Source organism: Nothoprocta perdicaria, unplaced genomic scaffold (genome assembly GCF_003342845.1).
Source record: "Nothoprocta perdicaria isolate Ctin4 unplaced genomic scaffold, notPer1 scaffold_56, whole genome shotgun sequence".
NCBI lineage: Eukaryota > Metazoa > Chordata > Aves > Tinamiformes > Tinamidae > Nothoprocta > Nothoprocta perdicaria.
In genome coordinates, this window is record NW_020455821.1 from 3,878,344 (window position 1) to 3,894,430 (window position 16,087).

A 16,087-nucleotide genomic window follows, 5' to 3' on the forward strand; every position below is an offset into this window, starting at 1 on the left:
TTTTTCTTTAATATACCCACAGACTCATTTGAATATTATCATCAATGTAAGTTAAAGATGCCTTGAAGTTATACCACAGCCTTAATCTTCCTAGCAGCATGGATTTCACTGTAGAGGCTCAGAAGTATAATCTTTGAAGGTACATAATTATAAATCTATTTTTCATTCAAAGCATATCAGCTATTTTTCTTGTGAAGCATTTTTAATTCATTAGAATTTAAGAACAAGATTTTTTATCCAAACCCTGTAGTAATTTAGAAGAGCATTCTGATAAAAAAAAAAAAAAACCTAATTAATAGGCTTTTACTGATTCCTGCAACAGCTTAATTAATTCACATAAGCAGCAGAAATTTCACATGATGTTTCTAATAAGAATTTTTTATCAGCTCATTTTACTGCTAATATTTCTAGCAGAAAGTGGATTATTCCTCATTAGGCTCTTTCACAAAGCTGAATCCCTCACTTGTCCTGCTAGGGTAATTACAAACATCTGTACAAGTTTAGCCCAAAGATTGTGGAGTCCTGAAGGGGATACATTAAGTTGTTTGCATATATTAAATGTAAGCCTAGTTTACCTTTGGGAAAATTTTAGTGCTTATTTGTATGAACAAATATTTATGGAAGGTGACAACAAATTAATTCAAGTAAACAGCAAATACACTTAATACTCTTTTCCTACTATAGGTCTCTGGTTTAATTATTTTAAGCACACATTTTAACTGATTCCATTTTGTATGTAAATCACGGAATATTTTCTAGTTGATTTAATATTTAATGCTTTTAATACAAGACTTTTTTACTAAATTAAGATTAAAACCACAAACAAAATTTTTGTGTCTTTCTTTTCATTAGAGCTTTTGGCTCACAATTTAATGGAGGCTGTCCTAGGAACTGGACACTCCTACCAGGATAAACTGCTAGGCTTTAAAGACAAATACTTTCAAATTATGGGAGGGGTTTTAAAGTACGGTGGAACAGAGATACGTCAATTGCAGGTTTTAATGCASGTCTTAATGACAGAAGTAGACAAAAGTCTACCTAAATTAGGATGTTAGGAGAATAATGGTCAGTTGAAAGCTATGCAAATGTACTAACTAAACTAAACTATCCCTACTAACACTGGGATAGTTTGCTCTCATTCCCTCTTTAACACCCAGTGTTATTGCAGCTGTTGAGAAGTCACTACGGAAGCCAGCTAAAGGAGAGAAATCACACACCAACCATAGCCACTGAGATTAGGAATCCTAGAACACTTTGTGTCTATAAGAGACAGAAGTTTTGCAAAAGAAGCTTCCTACCTCGAGCAATCACAAGCCCTGAGCCTACAAGTACCTCTACTGACTCGCACATTTAAAACTCGTCCAAGCTGAGGACTGCTTCTGCAGCCCATCATCTTTTGCAAGAAGCTGTAAGAGAAACTGCATAGTTTCAGCACAAGAGTAAGCATCTACCGTATATTAAAACTTGATTGAAAGAGAAAGACTATCTTAGCTATTCTTAAGCTTACCTATCTCTCTCTTTGTGGCTATAAGCTCACTAGGAGCCCAGCCTATGTTCTCCTCAGCTGTAGCTTGTTTAATCTATTAGGTCAAAGTTTCTCTCAAAATCCCACCCTCCTGCAGTCAAAGTAAGTTGTGGTAATGTGGCCCTTCAGGGTGTAGAAATGATTTTGTCTCTGCTGTATRAGATGTTGCCTTCATGCAGCAATGACTGTAGCTACTTCCACAGTGGGAGTCTGTTTGCCCCTTTAAAAGAAATATCCTGCTGAATGGCTGAGCCACAGAGGGGAAAAGGCAGTCAGAAGGCAAGTAGAGATGTGGTGACAGCATTTGGTTTTTCCTTTCCTTACATGTCACAACAAAGAGGTAGAARGAGCAAGAGGAAAAGGAGCCCTGGGGTAAGGGCTTGCTCCTGAAATATCTGGTTGAAAGTRCAGTGCAATGTCACTTGTATTCTGTGTAAGGAAGATAGAAATGTTTCTCCTGTTTGCCCTAGGTGGAAGGCTRCTGTTGCTTTGCTCTTTCTTTGTGGCAGTTAACAGGAGCTGGCAGCTGGGGGTGACCTTGCTAATCCTTGCACCTCACCATTGTCTCGTAGAGCAGGAGAACGGGACCAGGGAAGCCATGGAGAACACAGTGCCAAGCAAGAAGTGTCCCACTCGCCGTAATTCAGTGCCCAGGAGATCTGTTCAAAAAGTGAACAAATGCATTCAAGTTGACATGGATTTGGAAGAAGAGAACCCCAGGGTTCATCTGAACCTTTCTCCACTAACCTGTTTTTCCAAGGAGCAAGAACAGTCTCCTGGGAAGATGTCACCTCCCCAGCAAGGGGCTTCCCCATCCTCCCCGCAACAGCCTGCTGTACCAGCAATGCAGCCGTCGCTGCCAGCCCCTCCAGCCCTACCCCCTGGATGCAAGATGCTCCCACCACYGCTTCCCAGGCTGGACACAAACGCCCTGCCTCTCCCACCACCTCCGCCGTGCAGTGATCCCGACTGCAGCCACCTCACCTGTGGATGCACCAGGCAGCCCTGCGCTAAGAAGGCAAAGACACCAACGCTGAGGATGAAGGTGTTCCACTGGCAGAAGCTCCCCTCTGACGTGGTGAGACGTACGTGCTTGTAACACTGGGCTGGTGGGTTTGTTTGCTTCACGTCTAAACAAAAAATATTAAGGTTGAGGGTTAGATCCTTGTGAGTCAGACTGCACAGTTGGKTCTTTCATGCTCTTTCTCAGTCCTTGAAAAATTAGTCAATACTAATAAATTTGAAGTCTTGGCATTGGCTGACAAGTGGAGGAAAGAATAGATTGGAAAAATGTACAGAATTGAAGGTCCAGCTCTGTCTGTTGCTGCCAGAAGTGGCATTTATTTAACCACTTAGCCTCTCTCTCTGATTTTTTAAGATGTAAGATGTTGTGAATCTGCACTAATTAATGTTTACAAAATGCTTTGAGGTCCATTAAGTGGAAAGATCTGTTGAACAGTAATGGCCTGTGGTTTCTCCTAAATGAACTCATGTTTCATCATCATTGATTTTCACATTGCTGCAAAAACACTAAGGTCTATGKTTAATACACAGACTGTCAAAGGGGCTTGCAAGACCTCTTCATCTTTTGGCAAGGAATATGTCCCTCATGTAAAATTGGGAATGCAGTTTCCATTTCTACTGCAGTTTTTAAAATTCAGTTCAAGACCACATAACTTGTAAGAGTTTTTCATTGTGCTCACTGCCAATAAAACGGCTTGTTAGGACATCAGAGATTCTTTAAGAAAAATCGAAAGTGAACATTGTAAGAACCTGTTGCTCTGATAAAATACACAAATGAGTGTGCAAAAAGCAGGGTGACCCACTGTCCATTCTCTTATGCAGAGATACAAATTCAGATTCACTCTCAGTGCCTTCAGAAATAGTATTGCAATCTCTCCTGAAGGAAAAGGAGGGRAAATATTTTGTTAAAAATTTTAGTATTAGAGCTAACTTCATGTTTTGAAGTAACACATGTTATGTGGATGGTTCCTAACAACTGTGGTAATATTGCTGGGCTTGGGAGTCCGCATCTCCTGTAAGGAGAGATGGYTACCTAATAGGACACAACATCCGTTGTGTAGGTACCACAATTGTGTAATATGTAGACTATCAACAACAGCAAAAAGAAGTTGGAGAAATCCATAATGTTCATCTGGTGCCTTCAGCCCAGTGAACCACATGTGGTGATAGTTTTCCAGGTTTAATTAGCCTTCAAACCTTTGGGATGCTCTCCATGGGAGCTGTCACTCTTAAATTATTAACATTTGCCCAGGACTAATGAGGCTCGTATTTCATTCATCCTCTAAAGAGCTTTCCTTGCTACAAGTTTCACTGCTTGAAAATGCTGCTCTGTCTCTGAGGTCCATCTTGAAGCATCCTTCTCTTCCAGAAAGCCGCTCCATGTGGACTGCAGTGGCAGGTGGCAGCAAGGAGCTTGTAGAGCCTGACTACACCAGCTTGGAGCTGCTTTTCTGCGTTCCGCCAGATGCACATAAGGAGAAAACAGGGCCAAAAATAAAGAAATCAAAAGAGGTACCAGGTTTTCTTGCTTGTCGAATAGCCTATCGAGGTTCTTTAGAGAAGAAATAGCTTACTCACTCTTTATTGTTGTCAATCTTTTATAATAAAGTAGAAGATTTTGATATCTACCTCCTAAAACTAACACTAATAAAAGCATGGAATAGATAGGTATAGGATTAGACATGCTGAATTAGATCTGCCAAGGGACAGATCTTACATTTATAATGGAAGAATGTGGAAAAGTYAGTGCTAATTCTTATAAACTGGAATATTTTAGACAAATCATTTCCCTTTGTGCTTTTGTCTTTGATTCTTTCTAAAACTGATCTAATGACATATATACTTTGTAAATTGCTCCACATTTCAGCTATGAATAGTGTTGATAATGTTATTATTGAAGAGGAATTAATCTTGCCAACAAATGCACAAAAACTCAGTCTAGGTGACTGCCTTTTTTCTTCTTTTTTTTTTTTTTTTAATTTTGCCAGATTACATTCATAGGTCTAAAGAAAAGTCTTCTGCTGAATATATTTCTGAAGCAATTTAAATGGTAAGTGTTGGAGAGTAGCCTCTGATTCAGCATGTAAGCTAAATAAACATAAACATGCCAAACACATAAAATAAACTTAGCAGAGATTTTACAACTGCTATCTATCAGGGAGTTAACTTTTTTAACTGCTAAGATGTGACAGCATCAAACTCTTCCCAGGTAATTAATACCATGTTGGAAACAGTTACTAAACCTAAAATGGAACAACATTAATTCCTAAAGAGGCAATATTTATAAATACCAGCAAAGTCATGTAGGAAAGTATTTATTTTATGTATTATTGACACAAATATAATTTGTATGCAGGACTCATTACTTGAGAAATCCAATTTACTTTTGTAGCTAGTTAATTTTGAAGAGACATCTCCAGAATCCAAAATTATGTATAGTTTTTTATTCACAGATCATCTATAAAGAGGGAATAGTTTACATAATTAAATAAATGGAAGTCCACCAAGTCACAATCTCCCAAGGATTAAAAAGAGAAAATGARTGGAAGCTACAGTAGTTCTTGGCAAAATCTCTTCACTGACATTCCCTAAACTACTGCAGTATCAAGATGGATTTTCTGATCTCTCCCTGCCCCTTGTGCTATGTCCCATGTTGCAAGGACTTCAGAAAGAAAACTTGGCCTAGAGATTCTTTTGTGTTAAGAATAAATCAGAATTACTCTGAAAGATTTTTTCTTTCATCTCTCTCTTTTTTTACAGGCTCTGCTTAGTGGTGTAAAATAGCTCTGTGCAGCCTAGCTGCTATTTTTCACTCTCTACATGATTTCCTGGGCAGCATTTAAGCCCTCCTGGGAGCAGATAGAGACTGTGGGATCAAGGAGTTGATCCCCACTTCCCATTTTGCGGGATGAGACTGCTCTGTACTGAGCTGCCTCCTCTACTAGCAGTGATAGCTGCAGGGAGCTGATGTTTCCAAAGCACAAATCAGAGCAGCTTGGGTTCATTAAAAAGACATATTGTCTGCCAGCGTTTTAGGAGTAGATCTGGGATGAAACTTTTTGGGATTTTCCTAAATGTCCCTCAGCAGGAGAAGAGCTAGCAGCTTTAACCTTGGCTTCACTGAAAGCAGTATTAAAAAAAATAAGGAGTAAATCTCTCCTTAGTGCCACTGGATGCCCATACTAAAAGGAGAGGACTCTGAGTTTGTTGTATGATGATGAACCAAACTYGGAAAGCACACTTAAGTTATTACAAAATTAGTTTTAAGCTTCCCTCAAAAATGTGCTTTTTCATGCTTTTCAGGAGTGAGATCCTAAAAGCAATGGGAGGCAAGTGCAATATGAATAACGTCCTTTATTCCTGTGATGTTGATTCCTATTCCTATGATGGGAATGTGCTCTCCTATGTTTTTCAAGTTACCTTCCTTTACACAGCTGATCCTTGCCATCTCTCTTTCCTACAGCTCCAATAAAGAGATCGCTGAAATGATTCACAAAGGGGATGGATCCAAGTTTGATGCTGAGATTATAAAGCAGCTACTTAAACTGCTGCCTGAAAAGCATGAGGTATCTATCATCACGTGGCTTCTGCTGGACCTAGTGTGCCTGGTGCTTGCCTACAGATATTTCCACTGGTAGAGCACGACACTGTGACCGGATCCCACAAGTCTCTTCATTGTTAGTCAATGGACACAAAGATGAGGCAATAGCACACTGTGAGACTCACCAAAAGGATGAGTCCTGCTTTTGCTTCCTGTTATTTTAATTAAACAGGTGCAATATATTAGCATTTGCTAACCTGGGTGAAGAAACAGACTTTCAGTGTAGAGTTCAGTTGAGAGGTGTTGGCATCCATTTTTCTAAAGGGATTGCCTGGCTTAGCTGCACCATAACATGCTAAAGTCCTGCCTATAAAACAAGGATTTATCATACAAGAAACTGTACAATCATAGTCTTCCAGGTGAAGTAAAGCTTAATAGATTTACCTATAAACTTGTCTTCGCAAACCACTTTGCTTGTATGATTTATGGCCAACCTGCCTCAAGCCTGTGCACACAGATAATTCAGAAAATCCGGCTTAGTCTCTGTAAGAAGCAATTAGGGCCCCAGAAATATTTTACAATATTTTACAGGGATTTTACTGTTTCATTCCTTTTTAGATAGATAGCCTGAAATCTTGCAAAGAAGAAAAATCTGAACTAGCAAATACAGATCAATTTTATCTCCATCTCCTTGAAGTTCCTAAGTAAGTAAAATTTTCTTTGACTTCTGCCTGTGAGTGCATGTGTCTTACAGGGGTAATCCATAGGAATTCTCTGTTTCCTGTATTAGAAGGATGTCTGTAACATTCAATCCTCAGGGGAACTCATGTGATGGCTATTTGGAGAGGTCTCAGTTCTCTACTAGTAATGGGTGAGAAATCTCTCCTTCCCAAAGGCCAAACAGATTTTCTGATGCCTTCGGCAAACTGTTGTAAAATTCACCTAGGTATTAGTAAATTATAGCGAGAAAACTGTTGGCTGTTGCGCAGTTACTCTCTGTATGATAGTATATATCTGTAGTTACAGATTGAATGCTGGCTGCCAATTCTCTCCGTCTCTATTTTAGAGATTTCAGTCTGTGAAAAAAAAAAGAGCCCACAAAGCCATGAGTAAATTATATCAGTGGCTCTGATTTGACCAACTCTTGATTTTTTTACCAAGCCACATGAGGTACACAGAAAGAAAACTTCTTGTTCTTCAAAATATCACAGTGATATGTTGTGAATCAAAGGAACAGTCCCCATGAAATGTGAAAACTTGACTATCTTCCAGCCATTTGTGGTAAAATGTGCTGGAGAAAACATGGATTTTAATTTTCTCAAGGTTATAACTAGCTTTAAAAGCACTGTATAAAATATTTTCATGGCTCTTCCACAACACTGATCCACAATGAAGAGCCATAAAGATACTATTAAAAGACAGCACTGCAAAGTAGTTGGAATTTCTGCTTTAGAAGTTGAAAGGAATAACAAAAGCCCTGCCTTGTGCTGTCCAGGAATCGTCAAAAATTATTGCCTCGTTATGCAAGGAAGTCACTGCCAGATTTGATTACAACATTGCTTCCTGAAAGAGGAGGTTATAATTGTTTCTAGGACATTTTTGGAAACATGTAGGGATTTGATTCCAATTCAATGAGAACTCTCTCTTGTCAGAGCGTTAAAGGTAACATAACAACACTGGTGCAGCTCTTTGCCTAAAATGGGAAATTCTTTCACTGGACTTGAGACAATTAATCAGGCTTGTGTTTCTTTTTTCTTACTGACTCCCCTAGCTACCAGTTGCGGATTGAATGTATGCTGGTATGTGAGGAAACAAAAAATCTGCTGGACTGTCTGTGGCCAAAAGCACAAGCAATCAGGGGAGCCTGTGAAAGTAAGTACCTTGGTGATGTGTTTATGTCCAGTGCTCAGGCAAAGAAAACTTCTATCTAAATAGAATTAATCACATCATATTCTATAACCTAATCAAAATTAACCTTTTAATTGCTGAATATATAGCGAATAACAAAACCCTGTCTACAGATTCTGTTTCCGGAGTTCATTCTGCAGAGTTGCAATTCGTGCTATTCTGAAGAGCTTTTATCAAGCTAAATAAAGCTGACATGTTAGTTCATTCMTACCGGCAGTCCCTTATAGAGAAGAAGGAAATTTTCTACATGCAAATTCTAGATTTTCTTTGAATARAAGTTGAATTTATGTGCACAGCAGAAAATTTTTTTATAGCAATGAAACTGTTCCAGGTTCTTCTCCAAGTTGTTTGTAGCCCAGGCTAGCTCTCTGATGGATCCAGTCAGAATAACAAAACATAATCTGTTYTGTTTTACAGAGCACATAATCCTTGTGGGTTGGACTTTCATAAACTCCCTCCATACAAAATCAGCTACCATTTTGATTGTAACTCAATTCTTTTTTTAAATTAGCTCTTGAGTTATAGCTTCAGATCCGTAACTTTAAGCAGTCCTGATTTCCTATGGGCCAGTTCAACTGCTGCATTTTTTATGTGTTTGTATGTAAAATTTGGCCATACAAGATTATTTGACATCAGTACTATAGCTCCTGTGTCCTAACAAACAACTTTCTGCAGTCTCATTCAGCCCCCAGCAGTGTGGGCCAGAATGTGGGTGAGAATTCTGTTCTAGCTCTGCCAAAAATGCTGTTCGTATTCCAGTTTCTGCTGTCGTTAGGCACAGCCTCTCATTATTCTCATTAACGCTGTTTATGAGGCCAAAGAACATTCACTTTTTTTTTTTTTTTTTTTTTTTTTACCTGTAGCAATATGTGCTGAGAATGATGGCTACTGACCACCTCAAGTTTAAATACTTTCTCATGTGTAGTTGTTCCTCATGAGGGGTTGCAGTGATGGTATGTGTACAGTCTAAAATTGTTGAGAAATTTAGCTTTCTTTATAGATTAGGGAAGATACCTCAAAATAAACTTATTCATTGTGCTTTCATTCATCTGAATTATTTCTGTTCATGCTCTGTATAAACCAGTTTTATGTTGTTCTTTTTTTCCAAATTCGTAATAATACTGGCTTTACCTAATCTTAGATGAGAAATGTTTTAACACTGTTGTCATACCTAAGGAACATTCTATTTCAGAATACTTCATTTAATTTATTAAAATGTCCCTTTCTATTCTTCAGCCCTTCTTACTAGTCACCGACTGCCAATTTTCTGTCAGCTGATTCTTAAAGTTGGAAACTTTCTGAACTATGTAAGTAAAGTTATTTCTTTATAATTGTTGTACTTCTGAAGATAGCAGAAAATTCAAATGCAAGATTTGGAAACTGAAGCAATTTTCTTTTTTCTTACATCTTCCAAGGGGCATCACAGTGGAGATGCTGGAGGCTTTAAAATTAGTGCCTTGCTCAAGCTAACAGAGACAAAAGCAAACCAAAGCCACGTTACTCTACTTCACCATATTCTGGAGGTATGACACAGAAGTCAAGTCAGTCTTGTGTGCCTTGGTCTCAAATATACCCTGAAAAGAAGGTCCTTACACGGAGCTTCCATGCCTGCAAATACAGTCAGAGCTTTGCCAGTGTTTCCTGGGCAGAAAGGAAACCTACGATATAAAATGTTCAGATAGTTAATACTAGGTTTCCTTCCTGAGATTTGCTTAACATGTTTGCTCCCTGGTAAAGGCTAAACTTACCCCAGTGTTCATAAAAAGCAAAACTGAAGTGTTAGTATTTTTGTCCTGATACTGTTCTGAGAAATTTCCATACTTTTTCATTGACTGTACAAACTAACTGCTTTTCCACTTGAATTTTAGGAGGTTGAAAGAAACCACAGAGATTTGCTGCAGCTTCCCAGTGATCTTGAATTAGTTTCCAAGGCAGCAGGGTAGGACTTTTTGTTTGGCTTTGTCCTGTATCAATTGCCAATCTCCTTAGAACCAAACATGAGCTGAGGCATTTTATGGTGGCATAATAAGGTCACAACCTTTCTCTGCCGTGTGGGAGAGGTTTCCTTCCAAGCCCAAATGGTTCTGAGATTTACAAGGCATTTTGGTTCAAGTCACTCCAATGTATCTCAGTGGGATTTGCAAGGAGTTAACACCTTCCTGTTCAAACACCAGATTCTTCTCCCATAGTTGGCAATAGAAATGGTATTTTCCCTTACGTTTTCCAGTCTCATCTGTGAACAAGCCCCTCAGGAGGTGCATGTGCAGAGCTGCTGTGGGGAGAGGACAGCAGGGACAATTCAGTAGCAAGCAAGGGACCTCACGAGGCCCAGAGATAAATACCAGCACAGTATATATGCGGGTGGAAAGAAGAAGCCTGTTCCTGCAGACTTCCTTCCATGTGCCTGAAAGCCTCATGAATTTAACACCAACTCAGCCTAGTTAGCTCAGAAAAATGACATGAGGATATGCTAAATTACACTGTGCAGGAACTCAAATTTACAGCTCAGAATTAGCATTTTTAATCTTTTATGAACTCTGTAACCTTACAGTATTTTAATTTTTTTTATAACTAGAAGCTGGGGTAAACAGCAATCTGGAGACATACTGATATTTTTAAACAGCTATTTAAAATTAATTCAAAAATTATGTTGACTCAGTAATGCAGCAGAAAGCATTACAAGTTCTCTGCACAGAGTTTAAACTGGATGGTAGGTTGAAACCGGCATTTTTCTCTGGGTTTGTGTAATAATGGAAAGACTTGTCTGAATCTAAATCCTCCTAGTTAATATAAATGTGCTCTTTTTTTTTTTTTNTTTTTTTTTTTTTTTTTTTTTTTTTTTTAGTAAGTAATTTATAGCTTAGTCAAACTCTCAAGGCCATAAAATTGTTTTGCTAATCAGCCTTGGGAGAGCTGTTTACAAAGCAAAGCCTCCAAGGGGCCTTTTTAATGCCACTCACTCGTCTGAATGCACCTTAAAACACCAAGTCATGTAATGCTGATCCAGTAGTTTTTGTTTGGATTCGTGTCTCTGCAAAGAGATGGTCAGAACAGCAAAACGTGTTGGTTATGCAACATGCATGTTTGGGTCTCCATGTGAGCTAAATGAAGTCTGAAAAGAGATACAGTTTCTGACTATAAATAAATTAGGGAGAAAAACAGCAGGGAGGGAAAAGAACTAAGTAAAGACAATATTGGCACAAAGGAGATGAGTGTTAACTGTCTATGAATAAAAATACGCTGGAAGCCTTGGAGAAATTTTATAAATACTAGAACAGTAAGACATTCACAGTCTGCCCGTGGAGGCAGTGGGAGCTTGATGTGCAAAAAAGGATGCAAAGTGGGAATGCAAAGGGAATATCTTCCTCAGATGAATTTTTAGAACCTTAAAAAGGGGCCCTCTGCAAAGTGGAGGAGAATTATTTGCAAAGCCTGCATTAGGCAATTTATCCTCTATTCATTTGCAGAGATAATATTGTCTGTAATYATCACTTAAAAGACTTGCTGCCTTAATTTACTTTCCCTTTTGTGGACATTTCAGAATCCACTTTGAAGTTATGCGGGCTGAAGCAGGTGCCAAYGTGAAGAAATTGCTGGAAATAGAGAAGCGTTTACTTCTGTCAACAGACGATTTAAAAATACAGCACGGAAAATCTATTCAAGTAGGTGAAGTGGGTGTACCACAATTCCCGTTCTTTTTCTCAGACCCTTCAAAACGCTGTTTCTCAAAGGCACTGAAATTGCGGGTTGCAAATGGAAACAGCTCTGGAGGAAGCAGATCATAACCACGCTCCCTCTTCACCTCTGTGGAAGACGCATCCTGGGGTTTTTCCATGCCTGTAATGTGGTGTTATGAAAAGGAAACAGATGAGAATCAGTCAGCAATCTGTGTGGGCAAAAGAAAGGAAGGCCTTAAAAAGGAAATGTAGGATGCAACTATAAATGGGTATAGTGCAGTACAGTAACATATTTTGACTAGCTGATCTTTGCGGGGGGAATAAAAAAAGAAAGTGAACAGATTTACAGTCTTTTTTCTTTTTTTTTTTTATCCCTGTGTATATTCCCAAATATCCTTCAGATTCTACCATTTCTTCTTCTCAAAAAGGGGTTATATAACTAAATAGAATCTCTTGATTAGTCATCCCAGGCTGAGTTAAATTTCCATGTGGATGTATGATGAAAGGAACAACATAAAATGAGTTGCTCTGGGGCCTAAAAAAAGGGATGGGAAATGCAAACAGCTCAATTAAGAAGAAAGAATTGTACATTGGTTTACAATCTTAACTGTCACTTCCTTAAAAATGGGTTGCTCTGCRTTAACTAACTTGAGTCTTCTGGGTAGCTCAGAATATATTACTTCTTAATGTGTATAAACTGTGTTGTAAACTGTGTCACAGGGCAGTATTATCGCTTCCAAGGACCTGCAGAAGGAATTTGCCGTCATTGAAAAGAAGAAGGAAGAACTTGCTGATTATCTGTGTGAAGACCGAAAAAAAATATCCTTGGAAGATCTATTTATCACAATGAAAACCTTCAGAGAGCTCTTCCTCAAGGCCTTACAGGTGGTTTGTATTTGTGAATTTTTAGAAATACAGCGGGACTGACTTTTGCTTAACAAACAAGAATGTCTTAGAATGTCTATTTTATTTTATTTTATTTATTTTATTTTATTTTATTTATTTTATTTTATTTATTTTATTTTATTTTATTTTTTATTTTATTTTATTTTTTATTTTATTTTATTTTTATTTTATTTTATTTTTTATTTTATTTTATTTTTTATTTTATTTTATTCAAGTTGTGTTACCTAAACCCTGGCTCCAGGAGTAAATGGAAGTAGTTGCTTGTTCGCTTGCAGTCAACATCAAGGATTGAGTATGTGGGCAAACTCAAGATGTACTCTTTTAATTGGTGTGGAGAATTAATACCTTTAAGATTGGTTCCAGTGTAAAACTACTAATCAGATTACTCAATAGAATAGAAGCTAGTGATGTGTGAAAGAGTGAGCAACCTAGCAGGTTAAACAGAAGGAGTGTGCAGTAGGCAAAGCCTGTACAAGATATGTTTACATGTAGATCTATTTAGTTCAAATCAGCMTGTTTTCAAAACCACTTCCCAAGAGATGATATTTATACCTTTAAGATGTCATAAAGTAACACTCCTTGAAATAAGAATTAAGAAAGAGCAACTTCCCATACAGATTGTGTAGATTAGCTCTTCTTAATTACTAAACCTCCAGTAATCCTCTAGATAATATATCTCACTGCATACTTCATGCCTGAAGTAGTGTTTTTTCTCTAGTATTTTCATAGTGGCTTCACATATTTCTTTTAAAGTAGTAACAACCTGCTCCCGAGCTGAGTCCTGCAGAGCACAAGACTGAATTTGTCTCCTACAGAAAAAAGGCATTTTCAGGCACATTATGCAAAGTATTGCTGTAAGGCAGACATCTATGCTGCGTAATGTCAGCAAAGATGCTTGATGGGTGTTTTAGATCCAAATGAAGAAACTTCTGTGAAAGCTTCTGGAGATAGAAGATGAAAAAGAGATCCAATAATATTCCCTCTACCTAGAGATATAAAAATAAGTATACTTGGAGGTATAAAAATAAATAAGTACAGAAAAGAGGGGATAGTTGAGGGAAGAAAAATAAAAAATAAAAGCTATCAGTCAGAGAATATTTGGCTATAAACTTGACTCTCAAAGTTCAGCCATGAGATGAAGTATTGAGAGAGTCAGGAGGATAATGGCTCAACATCTACATGCAGCCATGCTGGAAAATTAACGTGAAGGGTAATTCTTGTTACCAAAGATCTTTGAAAGAAGAAGTCCCAATAAAGGTTATGTAATATGTCGCAGCAGACACGAACAACTCTCTTTCTCTGCTTGTTCACAGCCAAGTTGGAGCAAATGAAAAGAAACTGCTTTACCTYTAGCCGATAGGTAACCTCCTTTTTATCTATTTTTGGTTCAATTTCTCATCAATACCTCACCTCAGATATACCACAGCTGTTAACCATTTCTCTCTGTCACTATAGTAAAGATACTCAATGTGCTCAGAACAGCAACCTGCTGAATAGTTTGCRCTTTCAATTTTTAAAACATTTTTATTACTCTCTTATTTAGATTTTACACTAGAATCAGACACCTGCATCATCTTGTTTGAGGCTTTTGTCATTTGGTTAACATGTGGTTTTTATTTTAAGATAAGTGCTCTGTGTAAAGCAGGTCTGTTGGCATACCAAAATAGTTAATGCTGGCTTTCCACTCTCATACCAAGTAATTAAGGAAATTGTTTTGATAAATTGTGGTATTTCATCTTTCCAGGTTTACCCAAATTTATTTTGATTTTTTTTTTTCTCCCTCTGTCTCTTGAAGATTCTTTCTGGTTTCTTATCCTTTGGGAATGAGGACTGATCTACACAAACAAAACATCTAATGTGCACCTCGCATTCCTCTCCATCTATTTGATGAGAAAAAAATTGTCTTTCAAATACCCAAGTGACCCCTACAACTGGCATAGTGAAAATAGCTTCTCTTTAACCCAGGCTGTATGTTTGTCTATTTATGAGAAGAACTAAAGGAGCAGATGGCAGGAGGAAGAAGATTGGGAGAAAATAGCTTCCCAGCTCGAAGTTATAGTACAGTATTAGAGATGCACAGAGTTCTAAAATTGTGTGGAAGAGAAATACTATGTAATTAYAGAGCATGTGGGAAACATTTGATTTTTCCCTTTACAGTTACAGCTATTCAAAGAGGGGAGCTCTATAAAGAGGCCATCTAAACTCAGAAAAAGGAGAAAAACGATAAAATCCGTTCAAGGAAGTACTCAGTTCTTCACAAATGTCAAACAGCCAGTTCTGYTGCTTGTTGTGTTCTCTTGGACAAGTAACCTGGAGACAGTAGGATGCTGGATAGTATGTGGGTAAATAGTTGCCACAGAGCATCTTTCAATTCAAACATCAAACAAGAATCTAATGTCCCAATTTTATCTAGTCTAATTCTTATAGTAACCTTTAGTGACTCTAGAGCTGGAGAAGGGAMTGTGGGCATTTGTTCCTCCTCCTTGCTCCTCTTCTGCCTTAGTASGCTTTCTCATATTGAAGAAACTCTGTTAGCAGTGTGCTTGCGTCAAATCACCAATGACTTTTATTCCCCTCTCTATCTGTCTCTGAACAATTCAATTTATGCTTGATCAGTCCATAGATTTACTCCTAATGGGGTTTGGTTTGTTTTCATTACTGAGTGTTCTGCTCAAATGGCAGAACAAGGTATCCCTGAATTCACCTCCTTTTATTTTYTGTGCAATGTAACATAGAGGCATTCTCCAAGGACCTGCAGCTTTGAAAGTCTCTCAATATCCAAAATATCTCAAAGGAAACATTCTAAAACACAGCAGGAATTTATCAGGTGAACACAYAGGAGTCATACAATGATGAAAGGTTTCTAGCTTCTTTATAAGACTTCACCRCCTGTATCTCATTTTTCAGCAGAACCCTTTCTTCAAGGCAAGTGAATCCAGCTAACTGGATAATGCACCAGTTTCCTCTCCTTCTCCAAGCATCCAGCGAAAGTGTGCATAACAATTCTATAATTCTGAGAGAYTAATTCTATTTATGTTCACACCTTTGCTTTATTTGTCTGGAAGTATTTCTGAGGACCAAAAGCTCCTCGTATTTTGCCTTCTGTAAAAACTCTAAGAAATTGTGTATGTTTTCTGGAACTTATCCATGACAATCAACAAATCTATCAGTGCTTTGCTGCTGTCAAAATCCGCAAAGGAGAGCAGATATGTCTCATGAAGAATCCTGTCTGTGCAAATGAAAATCCTCGTGGAAATTATTAAATTTTATGTGACACAGCAACATCCTCCTCGCAACATCCTCCTCACAACRTCGCAAAGCCATGGCAAGTGGCCCAATAACTGATCTTTTTACAACCAGTTTGGTGTCTGTTGCAAGCAGGTGGACTTCCAGATGGTGATGGCAATGTTCTGTTGATGATTGCAGCTCAGGAACAGGGATTGCATAAGCTGTTAAGAAAATGAACTTGATGTTCTACTGCTGTTAGCCTAGGCATTCAGAATTACC

The 16,087-nt window shown here is 38.0% G+C and overlaps 1 protein-coding gene across 1 annotated transcript in view; it reads left to right on the forward strand.

The window, feature by feature from the left end:
• Nucleotides 1-12,601, forward strand: part of LOC112955349 (inverted formin-2-like) — a 32,973-nt gene extending 20,372 nt beyond the window's left edge. Inside the window, exons 18-28 of the mRNA XM_026048626.1 lie at nt 2,098-2,610; nt 3,918-4,060; nt 4,537-4,598; nt 6,012-6,114; nt 6,708-6,793; nt 7,861-7,961; nt 9,234-9,304; nt 9,413-9,520; nt 9,866-9,936; nt 11,539-11,659; nt 12,395-12,601. Coding sequence (XP_025904411.1) covers nt 2,098-2,610; nt 3,918-4,060; nt 4,537-4,598; nt 6,012-6,114; nt 6,708-6,793; nt 7,861-7,961; nt 9,234-9,304; nt 9,413-9,520; nt 9,866-9,936; nt 11,539-11,659; nt 12,395-12,601 — 1,586 coding nt within the window. The remainder of the gene's footprint in view (nt 1-2,097; nt 2,611-3,917; nt 4,061-4,536; nt 4,599-6,011; nt 6,115-6,707; nt 6,794-7,860; nt 7,962-9,233; nt 9,305-9,412; nt 9,521-9,865; nt 9,937-11,538; nt 11,660-12,394) is intronic.
• Nucleotides 12,602-16,087: the final 3,486 nt, after the last annotated feature.